This window comes from Pseudophryne corroboree, chromosome 3, assembly GCF_028390025.1.
Source record: "Pseudophryne corroboree isolate aPseCor3 chromosome 3, aPseCor3.hap2, whole genome shotgun sequence".
In the NCBI taxonomy this organism is placed as follows: domain Eukaryota; kingdom Metazoa; phylum Chordata; class Amphibia; order Anura; family Myobatrachidae; genus Pseudophryne; species Pseudophryne corroboree.
Genome location: NC_086446.1, coordinates 635,883,800 through 635,906,993, shown reverse-complemented (window position 1 = coordinate 635,906,993; position 23,194 = coordinate 635,883,800). Strand labels below are relative to the sequence as shown.

Here is a 23,194-nt window from a genome sequence, read left to right as displayed (position 1 = left end):
GTTCTTTTCATATTCACCTTTACTGTTTATGGATTATTTTAGCTGTTGAAATTATTAGTAATACAAACTCAACTATAGAGAGAGAGAGAGAGAGAGTATAATACATATAATAATTTAAAGGTAGAAAAATTATAAAACATGTGTAATGTTAGCAATGTGAATGGTGATTTAGGTTATTTTAATTTTATATTTTCTACCCACTTTTGCAAATCACACATGTTTACTAAAATGTTTACTTTGCAATACTATTAAATTGCTTACATATGACTCTGCTCTTATCAAAGTTAGTCAGGTGCTCAACCATCTGCAGAAAACAGCTGTGTAAAATATAGAGCTGAGTTTTTAAATAGATATAGAGGTGCAAACTTTGCAGAAATTACATTCCTAAACAGTCCTTAAAGGGACAGTATGACAGTAAAGATGTACAGTATTGCATATATTTACAGCATGTTAATATTCAATCATTGCAGTATCTTCCTCTGTCCTTTAGGGGTCACTTTTGCTAGTTACTATTGCCTTTTCAGAGGTCTTGGCAATTTGTTTACATGAACAGTTACTTCATCATTTTATGACAATAAAAACAACCACAAAATGATTCATTAAAAAGGCTATAAAACAAAAAATAATGTTATGTAATGTTTACAATCATATTAAATTTTACAGAGCTAAATTTACTGTAGATTATTTGGTGCATGACCACTCTACCTAATAACTACTAATGGGTGTCTTGTGTGTGAGTGTCACCTGAATAACTTCTCTAAAATAAAAAAGAGACATTTTTGTGGAAAAAGTCAGCCAAATAAAGGATGGCCAGTTATGAGAACAAGTCAATAAAATGCAGACCTAAAACAAACAAGTGCAGTGAGCACAGCAACCACCCTGGAAGCCTTTATAATAAAAAAAGGATATCTAACTCTACCTTCCAGCAATAAACCCACCCGTGAAGATTGTGTACTATCCCCGGTAACATGATACATCCTTTATATCCATAACTATGATGCTGAGTGTACTCATGAATGCTGATCTGCCATTCTTTCCCACCACAGCGAGAATCACCACCTACCACGATACACTGACCTAAACCACCATGGAAATTCCTCTGAACAAACCTCAGTTAAGTGGACACCATCAGACCTGCAGAGATGCATATAGCAAAAATGAATCCATGGCTGATGAATAACAAAACTACCATTAACTAACAAGTAAATGGGAAACCACTGAATTCACCTTCTTGTTGGCTTGAGGTTGGGGGTGGGGGGTGGGCAAGGTAACCACATAAAAACTTGGCTATAGGTAAAAATAACCCTGCTGAGGTACTCACTATATTATGTTTTTAATTAATTCTAGACCAACCTTTCAAAGCCTTTGATATTAGAAAAGCTTTCATAAATTCACCTACCTCCAGCATAAAGACCTTATAGAAAAGAATGCATCAAACAATGTGTGCTCTTACCTCTATGACTACATTGCAAAGTGACTTCTTCCCATTCAGCCTAGGCGGATTTATAGACTTGCAATGTGCTAGGAAGGAGAGCAAGTTCTACCAAGCCCTCAATGGCATCTCGATCACATGCTAAGCATAAGAGGGGCAAGATTTACCTACTTTCTCTGCACTGGGTGCTGAGGTCCTAAGTCTGCACCACTGAAACCTGAACACGCATCCATAATGTCATTCTCCACCTCCCCATGATAAGCCCTAAGAATTATATTGCACTGCAGGCAATATAAAATGACCAAACAAGGAACTGAACCACTGTCAACAATGAGGCCTGATGCTGATTAATAGCGTGCACCACATCTAGTTTTTTTTCTACCTAAATATGATGGTGGAATTACACATGTGCTCACCCTGGATCTCATGAACTATCATAATAAGGAATAATTCAAATAGAAAAGGTTTATTTTCAAATCATTAGAAAACCATTCTGCAAGCCAAGGGGCAGTACACCAGGAATCGCCAAGGTAAGCATCAAACCCAGTGGACCCAGCAGCATACATGAAAACCTGCAGTTGGAAAATGAGTATTGCATGTGCAATCCACAGTAGAATGCCATTGAAATCAACTAAAATAGCAAGCCAAATGGATAAATCTCTCTTATGTTTGGCAACAAACAAACAAACATAGTGATGAGTCTTTGCCACTCCAGCCATAGCTCTGCCAAGCTTTCTGCAGAAAACTCAACTCATGGGCTCATTCTTCAGGCAAAGTTAAGCAATCCCAGTAGAGATTGTTTTTGTGGCTGTGCAATTTTTTAGTTTTGTCAAGATTTCAACTTCTCAACTAACAACAACAGGCAAATGTATATTTTTCAGTGCAAAGATATGAAAGTCTGTGGTTGGACCCTCTATCTTCTGTGCAATGGGAACACCAAAGAAAAAGAAGCTCAGCTAAGTGAGAGCTACCGGCAGTACAGATGCAAAGAGTAATATAGTGAGCAACTCCGAGACCCCCAACCTCAGTAGTAACACACCAATGGAGGCAGGGTCGACTCTATCATTAGGCAGCTTTAGGTGGCTGCCTAGTGGTGTCAGCTCCTTGAGGCCGCCACTGAATTCATCTAGTAAAAAACTGAAGGATGTCTCTGTATGCGGCCTCCTCCTTTTACACTGCGCTGGTGGCTGCTGCTGCGGGTCTAATCAGGTGCAGCCTCCGCTATCAGACTCTACCAAATAATGCCTCAGCGCTTCCTCTGTGCCAACATGAGTAACATCAAGTCATGTGAAGGCACATAGGAGGCGGATGTAACTATGGCTCCCGAGGGGCAACCCCATGGCTGCTCTTTTTTTAAAAAAATAAATAAAAAAAGGGGCAGACTAGATGGGCCAAGTGGTTCTTATCTGCCATCAAATTCTATGTTTCTATGTTTCTATGTTTCTTTATAGCCCTGATGCACCTCCCGCAGGGGGGTTGCAGGTTAGGGGGCACCAGGCTGAAGCTTTGCCTAGGGTGCATAGAGGCCTTGCACCGGCCCTGCATGGAGGAAGATGTTGAAACATTAAAAATAAAATGCACATGAGACAGAACACCACACAAGAAAGCACTTGTCTATGTAGTATCAGTCATTTAGGTGAAAAGCCATGTATAGATAAGTCTTTGCTCATCGCGGGTGTGACTATTCGTACCCATGATTTGTTGCTTTGCTGTGGCTAGTGTGCCAACGTACGGGCACATGCGAATAGTCACACCCATGGTCCATAGAGAATGCATTGTGTGATCTCAGATGTAACTATTCTCACCCAATCATGGGTAGTCACTGCCATGATGCATTAGATGTGCATATGCATTCCGGCAAGGATAAAAAAGGGCCCATCTTTACCTGGATAAATCAGGATGCATGAGAAGCAAACAAAGGGCATATTAAACATCCACCTTACCCATAAGGATATTTATAACCTGAGACTTCACAATATACAGTTTCTTGAAAGGATTGACAAGTCATGGAACACCACTCATTTGAATAGCATTTTGCTAAAGAACCAACCATTCGGCATAGCTGAACTTCCCTCTTGACCTTTTATATCACAGCTTGCGGGAACCTTATTAAATTGGGTACTCAGCAGCAAACACCATACTACAGATGTGTCCTCATACATCTTGCTTCAATACAACATGCAGCAGGAGATCCCTAGCGTGAGTCAGCCGGCAGCTCCTGTGCAGCTCTGCTAATGGCAGGCGTCTCTTTTTGCTGAAATGCATCTTATTCGCATCGTTATGTGACTAGGACGCACAAGCCGCTTATGATGATTAAATGATATGCGACATGCCTATATTCTGTGTGACTGTGGCTGTATCTTCATAAAATGATTTCCAGGTAAACACTGTAACATAGCATTTCGTATGTGGATACAGACGCAGTCACAAACAGAATATATACCTGAGGCAGGCAAAACAAAATACCTAATAAATGCCAGCATTGAGGGTTAAAAAATAGCCTCAAGTGAGTCAAATAACCACGGCTAATTGGATACCACCCTACAGTGTCTTCCTCTTATCAAAGACATACAAGATACCATTACAGTACATCCTAATTGGCTACTTATTTTGCTACTGAACCAAAGTTACAGTATAGGAAAAGAAGAAATGCTCATAGGGCAATCCTTAGATAAAGGACTTGTGCAGAAATGCGTATAATGCCACGGAAAACCTGAAGCCATTTTGAATGTCATTGGAAATAATGTTTTAACTATGTTGTCTGGCCAAGCAACTAAATAATAAAGGAGAAATGTTTTGTGCAAATAAATGTCATGTATTCAGATAGCTATTTAAGGTCACTGTTAAATGTCATTTTACGTTTGTGCTGTACCTGTTATTGAAATCTCTACAGGTTTTTGTTTGAGAATTTTTACACGGAGTAAGTGGTTTGTTATAAACACATGCCTTGGCCATTGTTTCAGGTTTATAAACTTATCCTTTTAGTGACATATGCAATTATGACTAACAAGAGATCCCATTTATCTTTAATCTAACAGCGATAGAGATCAGTGTGAGCTATATTCGGCATAATGTGATGTTAATTTGAGAGTTTTTAGCTTTCTGTTGCTGCAGCTAATAGAATTGTCATGGAAATCAGGATTAACAAATGCTGAAAATAATTCAAGAGGAGAGAATGAATGATAGCAAAATAAACAAATTCATCATGTTGTATCATTAGTAAGAAAAAAAAATATTCAAATATGTTTTTTTAAACAATTGAGTTTTTTTTTTTTTTTTACATACATATTTTGAAAGAAATGTGAAACTGTGAAACACCCAGACACAGGGAGTTATTCAGGGTTGTTAGCAAACAAAAAAAGTTAGCAATTGGGCAAAACCATGTTGCACTGCTGGTGGGGCAGATGTAACATGTGCAGAGAGATTTAAATTTGGGTAGGACGTGTTCAAACTGAAATCTAAATTGCAGTGTAAAAATAAAGCAGCTAGTATTACCATGCATAGAAACAATATAATCCACCCATAGGCATACGCAGAACATTTTATTAGGGGGTGCACCATCAGAGGGGCATGTCTAGAACCGCCTACTGGGCATGTCTAGAACAGCCCATTGGGCATGTCTAGCACCGCCTATTGGCATTCCTTTCTATTCCATATGCACTTTACCTATATGGTTGTTTCTCACAACGGGGAACCTTTAAAGCAGTGGTTATCAACCTCGGTCATCAAGTACTCCCAACAGTTCATGTTTTCCAGGTCTCCTCACAGGATTGCAAGTGAAATAATTTGCTCCACTTGTGGGTCTTTTAAAATGTGTCAGTGAGTAATAAATACACCTGTTCAACTGATAGGTGACCTGGAAAACATGAACTGTTGGGGGCACTTGAGGACCGAGGTTGAGAACTACTGCTCTAAATAAATGTATTCTTCCTGGACAGACAGCATCTTCAGTTGGTATTCACTATCATGTAGGATATCACATAGTCAAGAAGATGTCTGTGTGAGTAGGAATATAACCAATGTCAACATCATACAACAGAGGTTCAGCCAGACTCGTGTCACCTCCTGCCCTCTGAGTCTCTCAGCCTCCATATCATCTCCCATTGTAAAACAAAAATAAATGGAACCTGCATTGGATATAGAGTACAGTGTTCGTGTGTCAAAAACCAACATACAGGCTATTTGAGTGACATCTATATAGCACTAGGTTTGTGTTGCTCCCAGAAGATATACTTCAGCAATCTAAATCTACAATGAGGTACAGCAAAAAAGATTATTTGTCTTTTCCGGGGCACACTTAAAAATTTAATGAAAAATATCAAAAACTTTTATTTTATACATTTAAAAATACTCGGCAGTAGATTTTTTTTTATATATATTTATGTTCGGGAAAAAAAAAGAGATTTTAGGAATTACTGTATCTGTTAGGGTAAGATACCCAATTGTTAAAAAATGGTGGGTTGTATGTATATCTAATTGTAGCCCACTTAGTTTTGCAGAGCAAAAATCTCTTTAAAAAAGAAGGGGGGAGAACACTCTGACAAAATGTATATTCTGATGTAGGATAGTTACCTCTATCTTGGGGTCTCTCTCATTGGAAATATTGAACATAATGTTAATACAGTTATTCTCTTTTGCTCTACCTATATGTATAACTCCCCTTCACAACCTCATCTCCTACCTGTGTCTCTCAACCACACTACCATCTCCCCCCTGCATCTCTCAGCCACACCATTACCTCCTCCCTGCATCTCACAGTTACACCATCATCTCCCCCCTGCGTCGTGTCTCAGCCACACCATCATCTCATCCCTGTGTCGTCTCTCAGCCACACCATCATCTCCTCACTGCATCATCTCCCGGCCACGACATCATCTCCTCGCTGCGTCATCTCTCAGCCACACCATCATCTCCTCCCTGTATCATCTCTCAGTCATGCCATTATCTCCACTGTGCGTCGTCTGTCAGCCACGCTATTATCTCCTACCTCTTAGCTACACCATCATCTCCCTGTGTTGTCTCTAAGCCACACATTCATCTCCCTGCATCATCTCTTAGCCATGCCATTATCTCCCGCCTGCATCTCTGCCATGCCATCACCTCCCATCTGCATCTCTCAATATCCCCCTTACTTTGTCTCTCAGCCTCCCCCTTCATTCTGTGCCTCTGAGCCTCTCACCCTTCACTCTGCACCTATCAGCCTCCAACCCTTCACTCTGTACCTCTCAGCCTGCCCCACTTCACTCTTAAGGGGATATCCAATTACCCATGGTACATTACCACGGGTAATGATATCACTCAGGGCTGTCTTATCAGCCCCAATAAGCCGACACAAGCTGTGGCTTATCAGGGTTTATCTGTACTGCACTGGGTTCTGGCTCCTGACAGCTCTCAGTGCAGCACTGTACCTCCAGCTCCCCCAGTCACATGACCGCTCCCCCATCATTTGACTGTTGCGGGGGTCAGGGAAAGAGCGGGCTGTGGTACTGCTCTGGCTTCACCACTGGGGGTTCCAGCACTGAGTGCCAGCTCCTGGGCCATGGCGCCCTTACTGCAGTACCAGCCTGCTGCGGTGGATATGTGACACTGCAGGTTGCCACATTTTCCGGGGTTTTTGGCAGCGCGGGGGGGGAGGAATCAGCCACTCGGTGAACACAGCAGCAGGCATCTGTGAGGGCGGTGCCAGACATAGAGGGTGCCTGTGCGCACCAGGCACCCCCTGTCTGCATGCCTATGAACCCACCCAAATCTAAATCTCTCTGCACATGTTACATCTGCCCCACCTGCAATGCAACATGGTTTGACCCACTTGTTAAGTTTATGAACAGTGGAGGAACTGAGACAAAACCGTCTATGTCTAAAAAAATGTTTTGGTCCATTAGTTTCCATTTACTTAGAAACCCTCCATGAGTGCACCATTGATTTCATTAGGTATAAAATGAACGTGTACAATGTTGGTACAGTACCATGTGAGTGGTGAATATAAATAGGTGATATGCATCAAGTACTGAATCATAATTCATATTCTGTGTTAGATTTAGAATACATTACTAAAATCTGTCTGATAGAGAATGCCACCACCTTATCTAGTCTACTTTATGTCAACTAGCATAGTTGTCATAGACTATATAATGTGCACAGTGAAGTTGCCTTCTAGCGGGTGTGTATCTAGAGGTTTTGTTTCTGGGTTATAAATGTGATACTTGTATTTATTTCCTAATTTAAACACAGCTGTTTGTGTGTATTTGAATTCCATGTTGTGTCTTATGCGCATCTTTGCCTTCATTTATATGACCCCTCAGTAACCTCATTCATGATACTGTAGTTTTATTTTGTCTACTGTTTATATACTGTACATTTTGTTTGTGAAAAGGGTAACATACAATGTATGACTTATATTTAGTTTTCCAGCTCTATAAACAGTGTATCACAGCTTGCATATTTGCATTGGAAATTTACAGCATTATTGTTACAGTGTGGATTTTATATGTATTCATCCATTTTCAAGACTCACAAAATATACTATATATCTTCCAATATTATTATTTTTTATTAACAAAGAATATTTGCCCTTTTGGCTTTGTCAGTTTCAAACAGCAAAGCCTAAAGGAAATTACTGTGTATTTAGCAATACTTTAAATGTGGGTTTTATTTTATTACATATAAAATGTATGCCCAAGAACTAGTTATATTTTACATAGCTATTTTTTCCATTTAGCATCTGCAAAATAAAAATACAATGATTTCACACAAATAAATGTAATATACTGTATAGCATAGGGACAGTTTGAAATAGAAACAGTAAAAGAGGGGAAAAAATATCCTAATTTAATTATCTCCGGTGTCCTAACAAATGTCTTCCAATAAAAATACATTTGTTGGAACATTTATTTTTTATGCTTAGTGTTCTCTTGTGCTTTAGCAAATGAATGCATAATACATATTAAGAATTCTGCAATGCTAGCTGTCATGAACTCCATCTGCTCTGGAACAACAGCACGTTTTGTTTGTAACTTGTAACATGATTACAATGTGTCCATTTGTTCTACAAATAAACATAATTCAACGTAAGTGACCAACTTCTTATTAAACTCACACGGTTTATATATCTATACATATTCTATTCATTTTATATATCCATCCATCCATTCATCCATCCCTCCATATGTATTGTGACAATCTAAGGTATTTAGCTCAGTAGAGTGTTTAGTGGTGCAGTGCTTGAATCAGGGTTAACATACAGCCTTTTCAGGTTCAATACATAAAACAGAGTTTTACTGATTTTTGCAGAATGCATGAATAAAAACAAAAACAAACCTAGTCTCCATGCAGGGTACTGTACTCCCTCACTACCTCACAGATACAGTATGTTCACACCCAGTACCACTGTGTTGCTGATACCTCAGTTCCTGCCTTTTTCCCAAAGGAAATCTTGCCAGCTTACTGCTCTAAAACTCAAACTTGCCTTCTGTTTGTCTGTTTCTCTGCTGTTCTTTCTGCAAACACGTCCTCTCCAAACTTTCCTTGTGCTCCTTACAGCAAAACTGTGGATTGTCCTCTAAATCTCATGAGATTTCAGCTGAGTCTTTTCATGACCAATCTGTAGTAACTGCTACTTGAGTTTCTTTATTTCTGTCAGACTATTTTCAGTAAAGAAATCGGACACCCACTTCCACGTGGCACTTTTTCACTTTCCAACTTGTTTTGAGTCTGCAGGAGGTTGCTCTCCACATCTTCAAAATAAAAAGTCTCAACTTTTGTTTGGCTGTTACAGACTCTTTTACTGTGCAGTCAAGATCTTTTTCTTGGACACTGATTTACACCTGAAGATTGTGCAACTGTTTCTGTGCACTTGACAGACACTTCCAAAACTTAATTTTGTTCTGCTGATTCATGCAGAATTTCCTCCAGAAAGAAATATCTTTCAGTCAGATACTCCGAGTTTGATCTGGCTGTAGTCAAGTTGGATTGGAGTGTCTGTACAGTATTTGCTTGAAGATGGGCAATTTTTATGTCTTTAGATAACTGAGAAATTGGGAAAAAGGCTATTTCTGTGGTCTAAATAATAAAACCCAATACATAGATAAAATGTAAAAAATTAGCTGTATTATAGGTAATCTGTACAGATGCTGACCATAATGGATCATTCTAATGGCATGGAGCATAGGTCAAACCAGTTTACCAGTCAAAATATCTCAATTAATTTAATTATTATTATTATTATTATTATTATTATTATATGGTGAGTCCCCTAAGATGGTCATCAACACCAGTAGGTGTAAAAAAATCCGTTATTTTATTTATATTTTCAAGTCTAATATGTCCAATTATAAGAGAAACATATCCAGTCAAGATAACCCAGATTTAATCTGTTCCATTAACAAGTTTGTGCTCTAACAATGTTGGTTTCCAAAAAGTGCTACCCCCCATCACACACACACACAAACACACACACACACAAACACACACACACACACTTTCCTCTATTACTGCCTAATTATTTAAAGCATTTACTGTTTTGTTACTTCCTACAGAGATGTACAGTAGCACCATTAAGGATAGTAAGACATTTCTTCTTCTTTGTTTAACATTGCATTTCCATTAGGATCACCCATTACACTACATTTTAAAACTAAAATATGGAACACATATAAATATAGCTGATTATCTGAAGCCTACACTGATTGTTTTTGTGGGAAAGATGTCCTATAACATTAATTTTAAATGCTAACAATGTTATGTTAAATTTATTATATAATCTAGTTATAATGTATTGCTGTTTTTAGTTTTATGAGGTTCAACTTCTTCGTAGATTTGAATATAGCATAACATTTTCTGCAACAGTGTTGAGCAACATATAATTTATTACTGAAGGGAGAGGGTCACCTTCTATAGACAAGAATTGGGAATTGTAAAGGCAACATTACACCCACTCATGCTACTACTGCTGCCCATTCTCACATCAAGTGCCAGAGCAACTATTAATTATTACAGAACATGCTGGCACTTGATGTCTAAATAAAAATGTTATTCTATGCCAGGAGGACATTGGTGAGATTCTTGAGGTACTCCTGTTACCTATAAGTATTCTGTAGAAAGAAAGCAAAGACAACATTGCATCCAAATAACTGATGTAATAACCATGTAACTCCCTTTCCTCTTACCGTAAACTTGTCTCTGTTTCCATAGAAGGGACCATGAAATTGTATCTTTATAAGAGCTCTGACCAATGGTCCAAAAAAATCAAGGGTGAAACTATGGTGTGAGAGTGGTTGCTGTGCCAAGGCACCTGTATTTGAGAATGGAACGGCAGCCTGAAAATCTGCCAGAGAGCAGCCCTACCCACCTTATGATGTCACTATTTTGGGAGACATGGACAGCCCAGGGCACATTTGCCCTGTTGCAGCGCTGAAAAAAAATGATCTGTGTGTTGTGTTTAGAATTAGTCCATAAAACATCACCACTGCCATTACTATAAAACAAGATTATTCTTCAACTTTATGAGCTAAGAAAATCACATATTGCTTTCTAAATAACCATATTCTGCTTGTTAATATCCTTTTTATGTCATCAGTCTCCCAATCCATATATGTTATAACATTTACCTTATAAAATGTATTATTTACTGGCTCCTGGGCTTATTTAAAGCAAATTACTAAAGGATGTTCAATTATGCTTTAGACAAAGTGAGTTTATTGTCAACACACTGAGCCTGTACCAATATTCATGACAATGAAGCCTATTAATTCACTGAGAGATAGCAGATAGTATTGGTATCTCAGTGATGTCACTAGTTCATTTTAAAAGATGCCTTATTTGGATAAAAAATGGTTGAGAGAACACAATGTCAGTATCAGGGCATATAAAACAGATTCACTTAAATAATATAAGACATTTTTTCAACTGTTAATTATCAGAGAAATTGGGAATAAACCACGTCTATATTAGTAACAGCAAATGGCATGAAAACAGAAAATCACATACAGTGTTAATTCTCTCTGTGAATCTTCTGCTGTCATTTCAGACTACAGATAAGGACACTGGAAACTACAGCGTCAATAGTTATAAACTAATTGTGCCACCTATTAAAGACAGCAAAGAGGGATTTGTAATTGAATTATATTCCGGTGTCATCAAAACTGCAATGCTCTTTAAGAACATGAGGAGGTCTTATTTCAAGTTTGAAGTCATTGCAACAGATGATTATGGAAAGGGACTAAGCAGCAAGGCCGATGTTATTGTAAGTACAAAGAATAAAAATATATTGCAATTCATTTTGAAAGCTTGCTTGTCCTACTATTGCCCACATACAACATAACTTTAACACCTCAAAGAGGCTTGATCATCATGAGCTTTATTACTCCAGAATGTTAATATCCGCTTTCGGCTGTCATATTCTCTGAGGCCTATTGCATGTGAGATAACAATCAAACTACATTAAATGTACTGATGGTGCCACCATTCAATCACTAACTAGTCAGGTGCTGCCATTAATATCTCATCTAACACAGTTTTCCCATCACTTCCTTTATATAGGCTGTGTCCAGTCATCCACATTTCTCTAACCAGGCTATATATATAGGGCGATGAATGTGGAGGCGCACAGGTGGTGCAGGTGACACAAATTGCTGTATATTTATACTGTGAAAAAGTGACATTGATAATGGTGGGTTGACACTCCTCAGTATATAAGTCAGTGGCAGCTCCTAAATCAATAGGATATGTGTTGGAGCTCACATAACTAATTCAAGCATAAAGCAGGGAAGAAATGGAGCATCTATTAGTGTTCAGAAGAAAAAATAACAACACCCAAGTGGAATAACTGAGAAATGGCACTACTTATCTGGCATAGATATCCTTCTGTCAAATGACCATTGACAAATGACCAATGACACAAATGGTAGGAAACAAACGTACAAGAATAAAAAATATTTGAGCTTATCTGTCGAATAAGAGAGTTCAGGTACAACAATTGCAATGCGTTTCGTCTTTCAATATTCAGACTTCATCATGGGAACACAAATGATGAAGTCTGAATATTGAAAGATGAAACGTGTTGGGATTGCTGAACCTGAACCCTCTTAATGGACAGATAAGCTCAAATATTTTTTATTCTTGTATAGTACATTTGCTTTTCTACCATTTTTGTGACATTTGCTGTATTAAACTGTATATTTGTTAACCTTTTATTATCCCTGACTGTGGATTATTAATATGGGACTTGCACATTCTTAAAAAAAAAAGGTTTTATATAAATCAGCTTGTTTACTAGGTTCGCAGTGGTAAAAAATGGTACACACTATGTTGCATTTCTGCTTTTATATTTCATATACTATTACCTCACTGGTGGTCATTTGCCGAAGATATCTATGCCAGATAAGTAGTGCCATTTTTCCATTATTTCACTTGGGTATTATTTTTTGTTTTGAACACAAGTAGCTGCTCCATTTCTTCATTGAGATATATCTATATATATATATTGTTATGAGCCACGGCTGTGGCTCATTCCTGTTTTGCAGTTTTGTTCTGTATTTCATGTTATACTTCTGTTTATGTTCCCTGTGGGTGTCATGGGGTGCTCGGAGCTCACCCTTAAGGAGGGGATACTGTTATGAACCACAGGTAGTGGTTCATTCCTATTTTATGTTATAAAGTTGTCTTGCATGCCAGGATTTCCTGTTGCTCTGTTTTAGAATACTCTTGTCTGCTGCCGCTGGTGAGTCTGTGTAATTGCAGCTTGTTCCCTTGTGTTCAGCCTCACCTGGCTGCTAATTGCATCTGGTCAGTTTGGAATCATGCAACAAGGCAGCTGCATAGGATTATTAATTAGGCCTCTCTGTTATATGCTGGCTAATTGCAGTTCGCAGATGCTGGTGATATTTCTTGGTTTTCAGTCTGCTTGAAGTCTGACCTGGTTCCTGCCAGTCCCTGAGCTCCTGTATAGCAGTGTCTGACTAGCTGCTTCCTGTGTTGATTCCTGTGTCTGATCCCGTGTCCTGCTGTTAGGCGTTCCAGCCCTGAGGTCCCGTGGCTTTGCCTATCCCTGGTCAAGTTCCTTGTTTCCTGGGATCCTCTGGTCTGTCGTTTGGGATTCTGCCTGTCCTCCAGTTCTGGGAGTGTGTGTCGGCATCATTGAGGGTTCCTGTCCGTTTGCCAGTATTCGTACCGGTTCCGTGAGTAGCGGCACTGCCGCGTCCGTTGGCCTAGGCCGCTATATTTCATTATTGTTTCTGTCCCTGGTGTTTTGCAGAGGGTTCTGCTTGTGCTGTCACCGCCGGTACACAAGGGTATTGTGTCGGTGTGTGATCAGCATTTCCTTTGTTGTTATTTTCCTTTGGCGGTTTCTCCGCACATACTTTAGGTTTTTAGTTAGCTTGTAGCCCCTGGCCTGTTTGCTTAGTTAGAGGGCCTCTTGTTATCATCCTGTCTCGGATTTCCCTTTGTCTCTCACTAAGACCGGGGGGCACCGGAGTTGGGCAGACATAATCCGCCTTTCAAACGTGGCTGCCAGGGGCTCAAGAAACCATAGTCTCGCAAGGGATTTCTGACAGCACGGGTGAGACAACAGAGTTAGGGCGCAAGGGGCTATTCCCTTTCCATTCCCCTTTCCCAGCATTACGTCCTGGTGCTCTGGACTCGCTTCATAACATCTCCCTTGTTCTGAGCACCAGGAACCTAACATTATCACCAGCCATACCACAAAAAAGAAATAAAACTTTTTTTCTTTTTTGGCCCAGTCCAGTGTCTAGTCTAGAATCCAGTCCTGTCTAGATTTCAGTGTGTTAGAATCCAGTCCGGTGTTAGAATCCAGTCCGGTGTTAGAATCCGGTGTTTAGAATCCAGTCCGGTGTTTAGAATCCAGTCCGGTGTTTAGAATCCAGTCCGGTGTTTAGAATCCAGTCCTGTGTTTAAAAAAAAAAAAAAAGTCTTGTTTTGTTTAGCAAAATTTTGTCTTGCCTTGTCTTGCCTTGTCTTGTCTTGTCTGGTTTTAAATCCTCCTATGTCTACTATGCAAGCCCTGCAGGCATCTCTCGCAGCCCTGAACTCTGTATTCAGTGCTTTGAGACCAGAGCGACTAGAAGTTTTGCAGCAATCCCTAAAGCAACTGCAAAACCTACTGACTAAAATCTTGCTCATCTTGCCAGAAGTCGTTGAGAGTACATCTATCTCTAAAGAGACTCTTGTTCACAGTATGGTGACAAGAGAATCCTCTGGTTTAATTGAAGATAAAAGGTTTAAAAGTTTTCTGCGGCCCAGGCTCTCAGAAGAGGAGCGTCTGCGTCGCAGAAACTTAAACTTATGCCTATATTGTGGGGGTTTAGGCCATTATCTGCAGACCTGTGAGTTGCGCAAGCCAAAGTGTGGTGACGAGTCTTGCCCTCTGGCCAAGTTGAGTCATGATACAAGACCTACTCCTGTCTCTACTGTGGCAGAGGTACTTGTCACACAACCCACACAAAAAAGCTCTCTGTCCTATAATTGGGGTCCTTGGGCAAGGGAGCCCCATTATAGATTCAGGAATCAAAAGAGAATGTTTCTCTCCTCTCTTGAGGTTCCTGTGGAAGCGGAGTTGCAAGTTCCTGGAGTGGTGCCCGATGCCCAGGTTCCTGGAGTGGTGCCCGATGCCCAGGTTCCTGGAGTGGTGCCCGATGCCCAGGGTCCTGGAATGGTGCCCGATGCCCAGGGTCCTGGAGTGGTGCCCGTAGCCCAGGGTCCTGGAGTGGTGCCCGTAGCCCAGGGTCCTGGAGTGGTGCCCGTAGCCCAGGGTCCTGGAGTGGTGCCCGTAGCCCAGGGTCCTGGAGTGGTGCCCGTAGCCCAGGGTCCTGGAGCGGTACCCGATGCCCAGAGTGCTGGAGCGGTACCCGATGCCCAGAGTGCTGGAGCGGTACCCGATGCCCAGAGTGCTGGAGCGGTACCCAATGCCCTAGCTTATAGAGGGACATCAAATATTATAGTTCAGGTGTCCATACCGGAAGGGGTCTCAGAAGCTGTTACCCCAGGTAGGGACTTGAAAAGCGCAACCCTAGAAAGGGTCTCTAAAACCATAGTTCTTGAGGGGAACTCGAGAAGCAAAACCCCAGAAGGGATCTTTGAAGTAATATCCCCAAGTGGGGTCTCGAGAGACGCAGCCCCAAAGAAGGGTCTAGAAGTCGCTTCCCCAGGAAAGAACTTAAGAAGCATAGCATTAGTGGAGGTTCTGAACGTTATTGCTTCAGCAAAAGTCCCGGAAGTCATAGTCCCGGGAGAACTTTCGATAATTATCGACTCAGAGAGGGAGGCCGATGGCCCGATCCCAGTCAGGGAGGCCAACGGCCCGGTCCCAGTAAAAGAATCTGAGGTGCTGGCCCCAGCGGGGTTCCCGGAGGCCACTGCCCCAGCGGGGTTCCCGGAGGCCACTGCCCCAGCGGGGTTCCCGGAGGCCACTGCCCCAGCGGGGTTCCCGGAGGCCACTGCCCCGGGTGGGGTTCAGAAAGTCACTGCCCCGGGTGGGGTTCAGAAAGTCACTGCCCCGGGTGGGGTTCAGAAAGTCACTGCCCCGGGTGGGGTTCAGAAAGTCACTACCCCGGGTGGGGTTCAGAAAGTCACTGCCCCGGGTGGGGTTCAGAAAGTCTCAGCCCCGGGTGGGGTTCAGAGAGTCTCAGCCTCGAGTAAGGTCAATAGTGACCAGGTCCTAGCAAAGCACTCCAGTCAGTCAGATGAGAAGGAAACAGATCCTGACTCTGATATCTCAACATCCATAACCTTTAATGGGGACTTCGCCCAATTTCTGGCGCTTTTCAAACACTATTACACTATTATGTTGTCTAGACCATTTCTGGGCATCACTTCAGAAAACCTTGGGCTCTATCTGATTTATTCTTTTAGAGGAGAGCCTTCTGAGTGGGCGACCAGTCTAATGAAAGCTGAAGATCCCATTCTTCAGGATCCCCTAGCATTCTGTGATGCAATTGTTAAAAGATACGGTTCCAAAGAAATTGGTTCAGGTTCCTCTAAGTCACCCGTCTTGTCTGCTGAGAGTCCACCAAATACTGTAAACTCTGCACAAGAGTCCCAGCCCGTTGTTTTGACTGCAGGATGTGCTTTTTTGACTTCTTCTAATAATAGTACTTTACCAGAAAGTTCAGCTCCCAAGGGTAAGAGACCTGCCTCTGATTTGAACGCTGCCTTGCTGGGTGGTACCATCAGTTCAGACAATGTTTGGGGAATTACCTTGGTCAGACCTAAAGAGCTTTGTAAAAAGAAGAAGAAGAAAAAAAATAATTTTTGACTCTTGCCTTGATAAAAAAAAAAAAAAAGAGATTTTTTTTTTCCTTGTCTTGTGTCCAGTGGCCACCATCAAGGGGAGGGCACTGTTACAAGTTGTTGCTACAACTTGTTTTTTTTTTGTTTTCTTGTCTGTTAGACCAGTGTGTTAGGTTTTTTTTTTGTATCCCTTGTTCTGGATAGTCTGAATTTTGGGGTCTTTTGACCCCTCCTCAAGGGGGGGGTAATGTTATGAGCCACGGCTGTGGCTCATTCCTGTTTTGCAGTTTTGTTCTGTATTTCATGTTATACTTCTGTTTATGTTCCCTGTGGGTGTCATGGGGTGCTCGGAGCTCACCCTTAAGGAGGGGATACTGTTATGAACCACAGGTAGTGGTTCATTCCTATTTTATGTTATAAAGTTGTCTTGCATGCCAGGATTTCCTGTTGCTCTGTTTTAGAATACTCTAGTCTGCTGCCGCTGGTGAGTCTGTGTAATTGCAGCTTGTTCCCTTGTGTTCAGCCTCACCTGGCTGCTAATTGCATCTGGTCAGTTTGGAATCATGCAACAAGGCAGCTGCATAGGATTATTAATTAGGCCTCTCTGTTATATGCTGGCTGATTGCAGTTCGCAGATGCTGGTGATATTTCTTGGTTTTCAGTCTGCTTGAAGTCTGACCTGGTTCCTGCCAGTCCCTGAGCTCCTGTATAGCAGTGTCTGACTAGCTGCTTCCTGTGTTGATTCCTGTGTCTGATCCCGTGTCCTGCTGTTAGGCGTTCCAGCCCTGAGGTCCCGTGGCTTTGCCTATCCCTGGTCAAGTTCCTTGTTTCCTGGGATCCTCTGGTCTGTCGTTTGGGATTCTGCCTGTCCTCCAGTTCTGGGAGTGTGTGTCGGCATCATTGAGGGTTCCTGTCCGTTTGCCAGTATTCGTACCGGTTCCGTGAGTAGCGGCACTGCCACGTCCGTTGGCCTAGGCCGCTATATTTCATTATTGTTTCTGTCCCTGGTGTTTTGCAGAGGGTTCTGCTTGTGCTGTCACCGCCGGTACACAAGGGTATTGTGTCGGTGTGTGATCAGCATTTCCTTTGTTGTTATTTTCCTTTGGCGGTTTCTCCGCACATACTTTAGGTTTTTAGTTAGCTTGTAGCCCCTGGCCTGTTTGCTTAGTTAGAGGGCCTCTTGTTATCATCCTGTCTCGGATTTCCCTTTGTCTCTCACTAAGACCGGGGGGCACCGGAGTTGGGCAGACATAATCCGCCTTTCAAACGTGGCTGCCAGGGGCTCAAGAAACAATAGTCTCGCAAGGGATTTCTGACAGCACGGGTGAGACAACAGAGTTAGGGCGCCAGGGGCTATTCCCTTTCCATTCCCCTTTCCCAGCATTACGTCCTGGTGCTCTGGACTCGCTTCATAACATCTCCCTTGTTCTGAGCACCAGGAACCTAACATATATATATATATATATATATATATATATATATATATATATGTATGTATGTATAATGTTTGTTTATTTATTTATAAAAATACATGCCTGCTGAACATACAGTAGACACAATTTTACATTTTCAAATCATGCATGGATTAGTTTATTATTTGTAAATTTAACACAGCATTTAAAAATAGGAACCTATTTATTTGTCATGGCCAGAGCTTTCAGAATATCTTACCTTTTAGGTTGAACTAGAAGTTTGTTTTGAACAATGAGAGCACATCGTTTGTCACCTAAGTGAGGGCTTCTTGTCAGAGCTATTGATCCCATTTGCTGGAGCTGAGCCTGGCATTCTTTAAGTCCTACAGGGAATTCGAAGTTATTCTGAATAAAGTAACACCCTTGAACTAAAAACAAAATGTTATTGCTAGTGCACTTTGATGTAAGAGGAAATAGTTTTGGTGACGTTAAAACAAAAATGATTTGTCTTTGATTTAAGAAAAGATAAAGAAGACATGTAGACAGCACTTTCCTCACAGCCAGAACCACAGGCATATTGGCCCTCATTCCGAGTTGTTCGCTCGGTAAAAATCTTCGCATCGCAGCGATTTTCCGCTTAATGCGCATGCGCAATGTCCGCACTGCGACTGCGCCAAGTAAATTTGCTATGCACTTAGTAATTTTACTCACGGCTTTTTCATCGTTCTGGCGATCGTAATGTGATTGACAGGAAATGGGTGTTACTGGGCGGAAACAGGCCGTTTTATGGGCGTGTGAGAAAAAACGCTACCGTTTCCGGAAAAAACGCAGGAGTGGCCGGAGAAACGGAGGAGTGTCTGGGCGAACGCTGGGAGTGTTTGTGACGTCAAACCAGGAACGACAAGCACTGAACTGATCGCAGATGCCGAGTAAGTCTGAAGCTACTCAGAAACTGCTACGAGGTGTGTAATCGCAATATTGCGATTACTTCGTTCGCAATTTGAAGATGCTAAGATTCACTCCCAGTAGGCGGCGGCTTAGCGTGAGCAACTCTGCTAAAATCGCCTTGCGAGCGAACAACTCGGAATGAGGGCCCTTGTACATGTAAGAAAGAACAAATGGAGAGTGCACAAGTGAGTTTTAGAATCAAAATGACATTTATATCATATACAAATTGACACTTATATCAATGCTCAAATACATCGAAAAGAAGCAGTAAACAGTATAAAATAGTTCAGCCTCAAAATATCCACACTGTTGTTTCTGGATTACAGCAGGCAGATAGATTATCCTGGCTTCAGCAACACGTAAATTGTCTGTTACTTCCTGGAGGGGACCTGTGACATAACCACGTCCACCATCCAATAGGCCACGTCCAACATGTTTTGTCACAACCCAAGGACTTGGTTATGATGAATCATGTGGGCTTGACCTATCCAATGGTGGATATGCAAGTAGGATTTGGAACCAATGAATACGTGAAGTTAATATTTTTAGAGGCCCCTCCAGTAAAGTTACCACGTTAAACATTGAAGCATTCAGTGCTTATACCTTGGGGCCCTTATATGTTCATCACAATGCTATCCACGTGACATTTTTGAAGTCAAAACATCTGTCTTCATTATGATGTAGACTGCTATTTTCTTAGGAATAATGGTATAATGTGTATATATATATATATATATATATATATATATATATATATTTATACACTTTTATTGTATACAGTCGTTGAAGTGGTGCACAATACGACATGTCATATCACCACTTCTACTACTTTGATTGTAAACCTAAATGCATTAATTTATTACCATATCAAAATGCCTACATTTCCATTTTGGACCAATGCCATATATGTATGAAACATTCATTCCATGTTCTAAGTGTGAAAAAAATGTAATCTACAACAAAGGTTTGCAGTAAAATGTAAGTATTACACACACACGCTTAGCAAACTGCATTTAAAATCAGTTTTTTATTTTGCAACTTCCATCAGTTGTGTTAGCTGACCAAGAACAGCTAGGTTCCATTGCTTTGAGCATAAATGAGAATTTATTAGATTATGGAATTACTTACTGTAGAGATGAGAACTCATTTATCACATTTTGTTATAATGGAATAGTGTGCTTGAAGTTCCAAATTATTTTGTTGTCTACATTTTTTCAGGTTTCTGTGGTCAATCAGTTAGATATGCAAGTTATCGTCTCTAATGTCCCTCCTACAGTTGTGGAAGAAAATATAGACAATCTGATAAGGTAATGAAGTGATTCATTAACTCTTCTTTGCATAAAGATTGTGGCTGTTGCAGTTGCTCATTGCAAAATTAGTTACATTTGAAAGTCCAACCCACTTCAGAAGTGTAACTGTCATTAATAAGTATTCATATATATATTATATTTTATTCTGTTGATATATAAACAAAACAAAGCTAAAAAATTAGTATTCCTATTAGAATTGTTGTGAGCATTATATATGCAGTGTTTTATATTGGGGTAATTCTGAGTTGATCGCAGCAGGATCTTTGTTAGCAGTTGGGCAAAACCATGTGCACTGCAGGGGAGGCAGATATAACATGTGCAGAGAGAGTTAGATTTGGGTGTGGTGTGTTCAATCTGCAATCTAAATTGCAGTGTGAAAATAAAGCAGCCAGTATTTACCCTGCACAGAAACAAAATAACCCACCCAAATCTAACTCTCTCTGCACATGTTATATCTGCCTCCCTGCAGTGCACATGGTTTTGCCCAACTGCTAACAAAGTTCCTGTTGTGATCAACTCAGAATTACCCCCATTATACACTCTGAGTTACAATGTCAGCAAAATAACAGAACTGAATTTACATTAATACAGAACAAATGACTAGAAATGGTTAATAGTATTGATAAAAGTGATCACTCATCGCAACATAGAGAGGGGGGTGTGTTGTGTCTGTTCTTTAGAGGGTGCCAAATAGTTTGTGTTACTGAGCATGACAGAATGCCTGGGAGAAGTCATTCCATAAAATAAAATAGAGGCTGTGGAACTACAGAGCTCAGCCAGAGACTGTGATAGGGAGCTGTAGCCAATAGGTAAACATGTGAGGCCAATAATTAAGATGTTAGTGTAAAATTATGTAATATTAGGTTTCCATAACAAACTTATGCATACAGTATGGCTAAGCTGGATGGCATCAAATGCTTTGTCTTAAGAGATTTGCGTTTCTTTCCCCCATACATCTGCTGTGATATTTGTATGATAAATCTCTTCCCACCTGCATCCTATATTGAGTAGCTTTGAATCTTACAACGTGATGAATTATAGCTGTAACTAATGTGAACAATTTATATAGATTTTGCACACAAAAAATACAGCCCCTGGAAATAAACTGTTATGAATTCCTGTGGAACTGTATGAATGTGTTAGTTTTATTACATGATAATTTTGTAGATGAGACTACCTAAAAATATACAAACAGCAACATAAAGACAAGCTTAAACACCACAGCCTCTACAATGAGCACGTACTGTAGTCATTATTATCTCTCTGCTTCAAGCAAATGTCACCCACAGTCTAAGGGGTATATGCAATTGCGGTCGAATTCCCGAAAATGTCGAAAAACGGGACGTTTTCGCCCAAAAAAAAAAATTCGACAATGCAATTCAGTACTTTTCGTCAAAAAAACGGACTTTCAAAATTCGACTTTTTGAAATTCGACATTTGTCAAATTCAACATTTCTGCAATGGTACAAATGCGGCAATTCGACAAAAGTATATTCAATTGAAGTTTGTAAATTCGACAACAGTGCTTTTAGACAGTAAATTCGTAATTTTCAATCCGCCACACTTTGCTGGGGGAATCTAATAATTTTTTTTAAAAACATGTTTTTTTGTGTTTTTTTTTATTGGTAATAGCATATCTATTTATATTAGAAGGGATTAGGTACTTGGTTTGTATATTTTGGAGGCACAAGTATTATTTATATATTTAAAAAAAAAATATATATATATATATATTTTTTAATGTAATGGTAAAAATCAGAAAAAAAAATGTGTGGGGTCCCCCCTCCTAAGCATAACCAGCCTCGGGCTCTTCGAGCCGGTCCTGGTTGCAAAAAATCCGGGGGAAAACTGACAGGGGATCCCCCGTATTTTTAAAACCAGCACCGGGCTCTGCGCCTGGTGCTGGTGCAAAAAATACGGGGACAAAAAGCGTAGGGGTCCCCCGTATTTTTTACACCAGCATCGGGCTCCACTACTTGGGTAGATAATGCCACAGCCGGGGGTCACTTTTATACAGCGCCCTGCAGCCGTGGCATTAAATATGCAACTAGTCACCCCTGGCCGGGGTACCCTGGAGGAGTGGGGACCCCTTCAATCAAGGGGTCCCCCCCTCCAGCCACCCAAGGGCCAGAGGTGAAGCCCGAGGCTGTCCCCCCCATCCAAGGGCTGCGGATGGGGGGCTGATAGCCTTGTGAAAATTGAAAGAATATTCTTTTTTCCAGTAGTACTACAAGTCCCAGCAAGCCTCCCCCGCAAGCTGGTACTTGGAGAACCACAAGTACCAGCATGCGGGAGAAAAACGGGCCCGCTGGTACCTGTAGTTCTACTGAAAAAAAAAATACCCAAATAAAAACAGGACACGCATACCGTGAGAGTAAAACTTTATTTCACACATGTCGACACACACATACTTACCTATGTTCACACGCCGACCTCTGTCCACTTGTCCAAGTAGAATCCACGGTGTACCTGAAAATAAAATTATACTCACCTGATCCAGTGTCCTGTGGTCTTTTATTATAATTAGAGATGAGCGGGTTCGGTTTCTCTGAATCCGAACCCGCCAGAACTTCATGTTTTTTTTCACGGGTCCGAGCGACTCGGATCTTCCCGCCTTGCTCGGTTAACCCGAGCGCGCCCGAACGTCATCATGACGCTGTCGGATTCTCGCGAGGCTCGGATTCTATCGCGAGACTCGGATTCTATATAAGGAGCCGCGCGTCGCCGCCATTTTCACACGTGCATTGAGATTGATAGGGAGAGGACGTGGCTGGCGTCCTCTCCGTTTAGAATAGATTAGAGAGACACTTGATTTACTAATTTTGGGGAGCATTAGGAGTACTCAGTAC

At 41.0% G+C, this 23,194-nt stretch overlaps 1 protein-coding gene across 1 annotated transcript in view; it reads left to right on the top strand.

Annotated features, from left to right (window-relative positions):
- PCDH15 (protocadherin related 15) overlaps positions 1-23,194 on the top strand; it is a 2,278,876-nt gene that overhangs the window by 2,055,821 nt on the left and 199,861 nt on the right. Inside the window, exons 28-29 of the mRNA XM_063961739.1 lie at positions 11,457-11,672; positions 20,254-20,342. Coding sequence (XP_063817809.1) covers positions 11,457-11,672; positions 20,254-20,342 — 305 coding nt within the window. The remainder of the gene's footprint in view (positions 1-11,456; positions 11,673-20,253; positions 20,343-23,194) is intronic.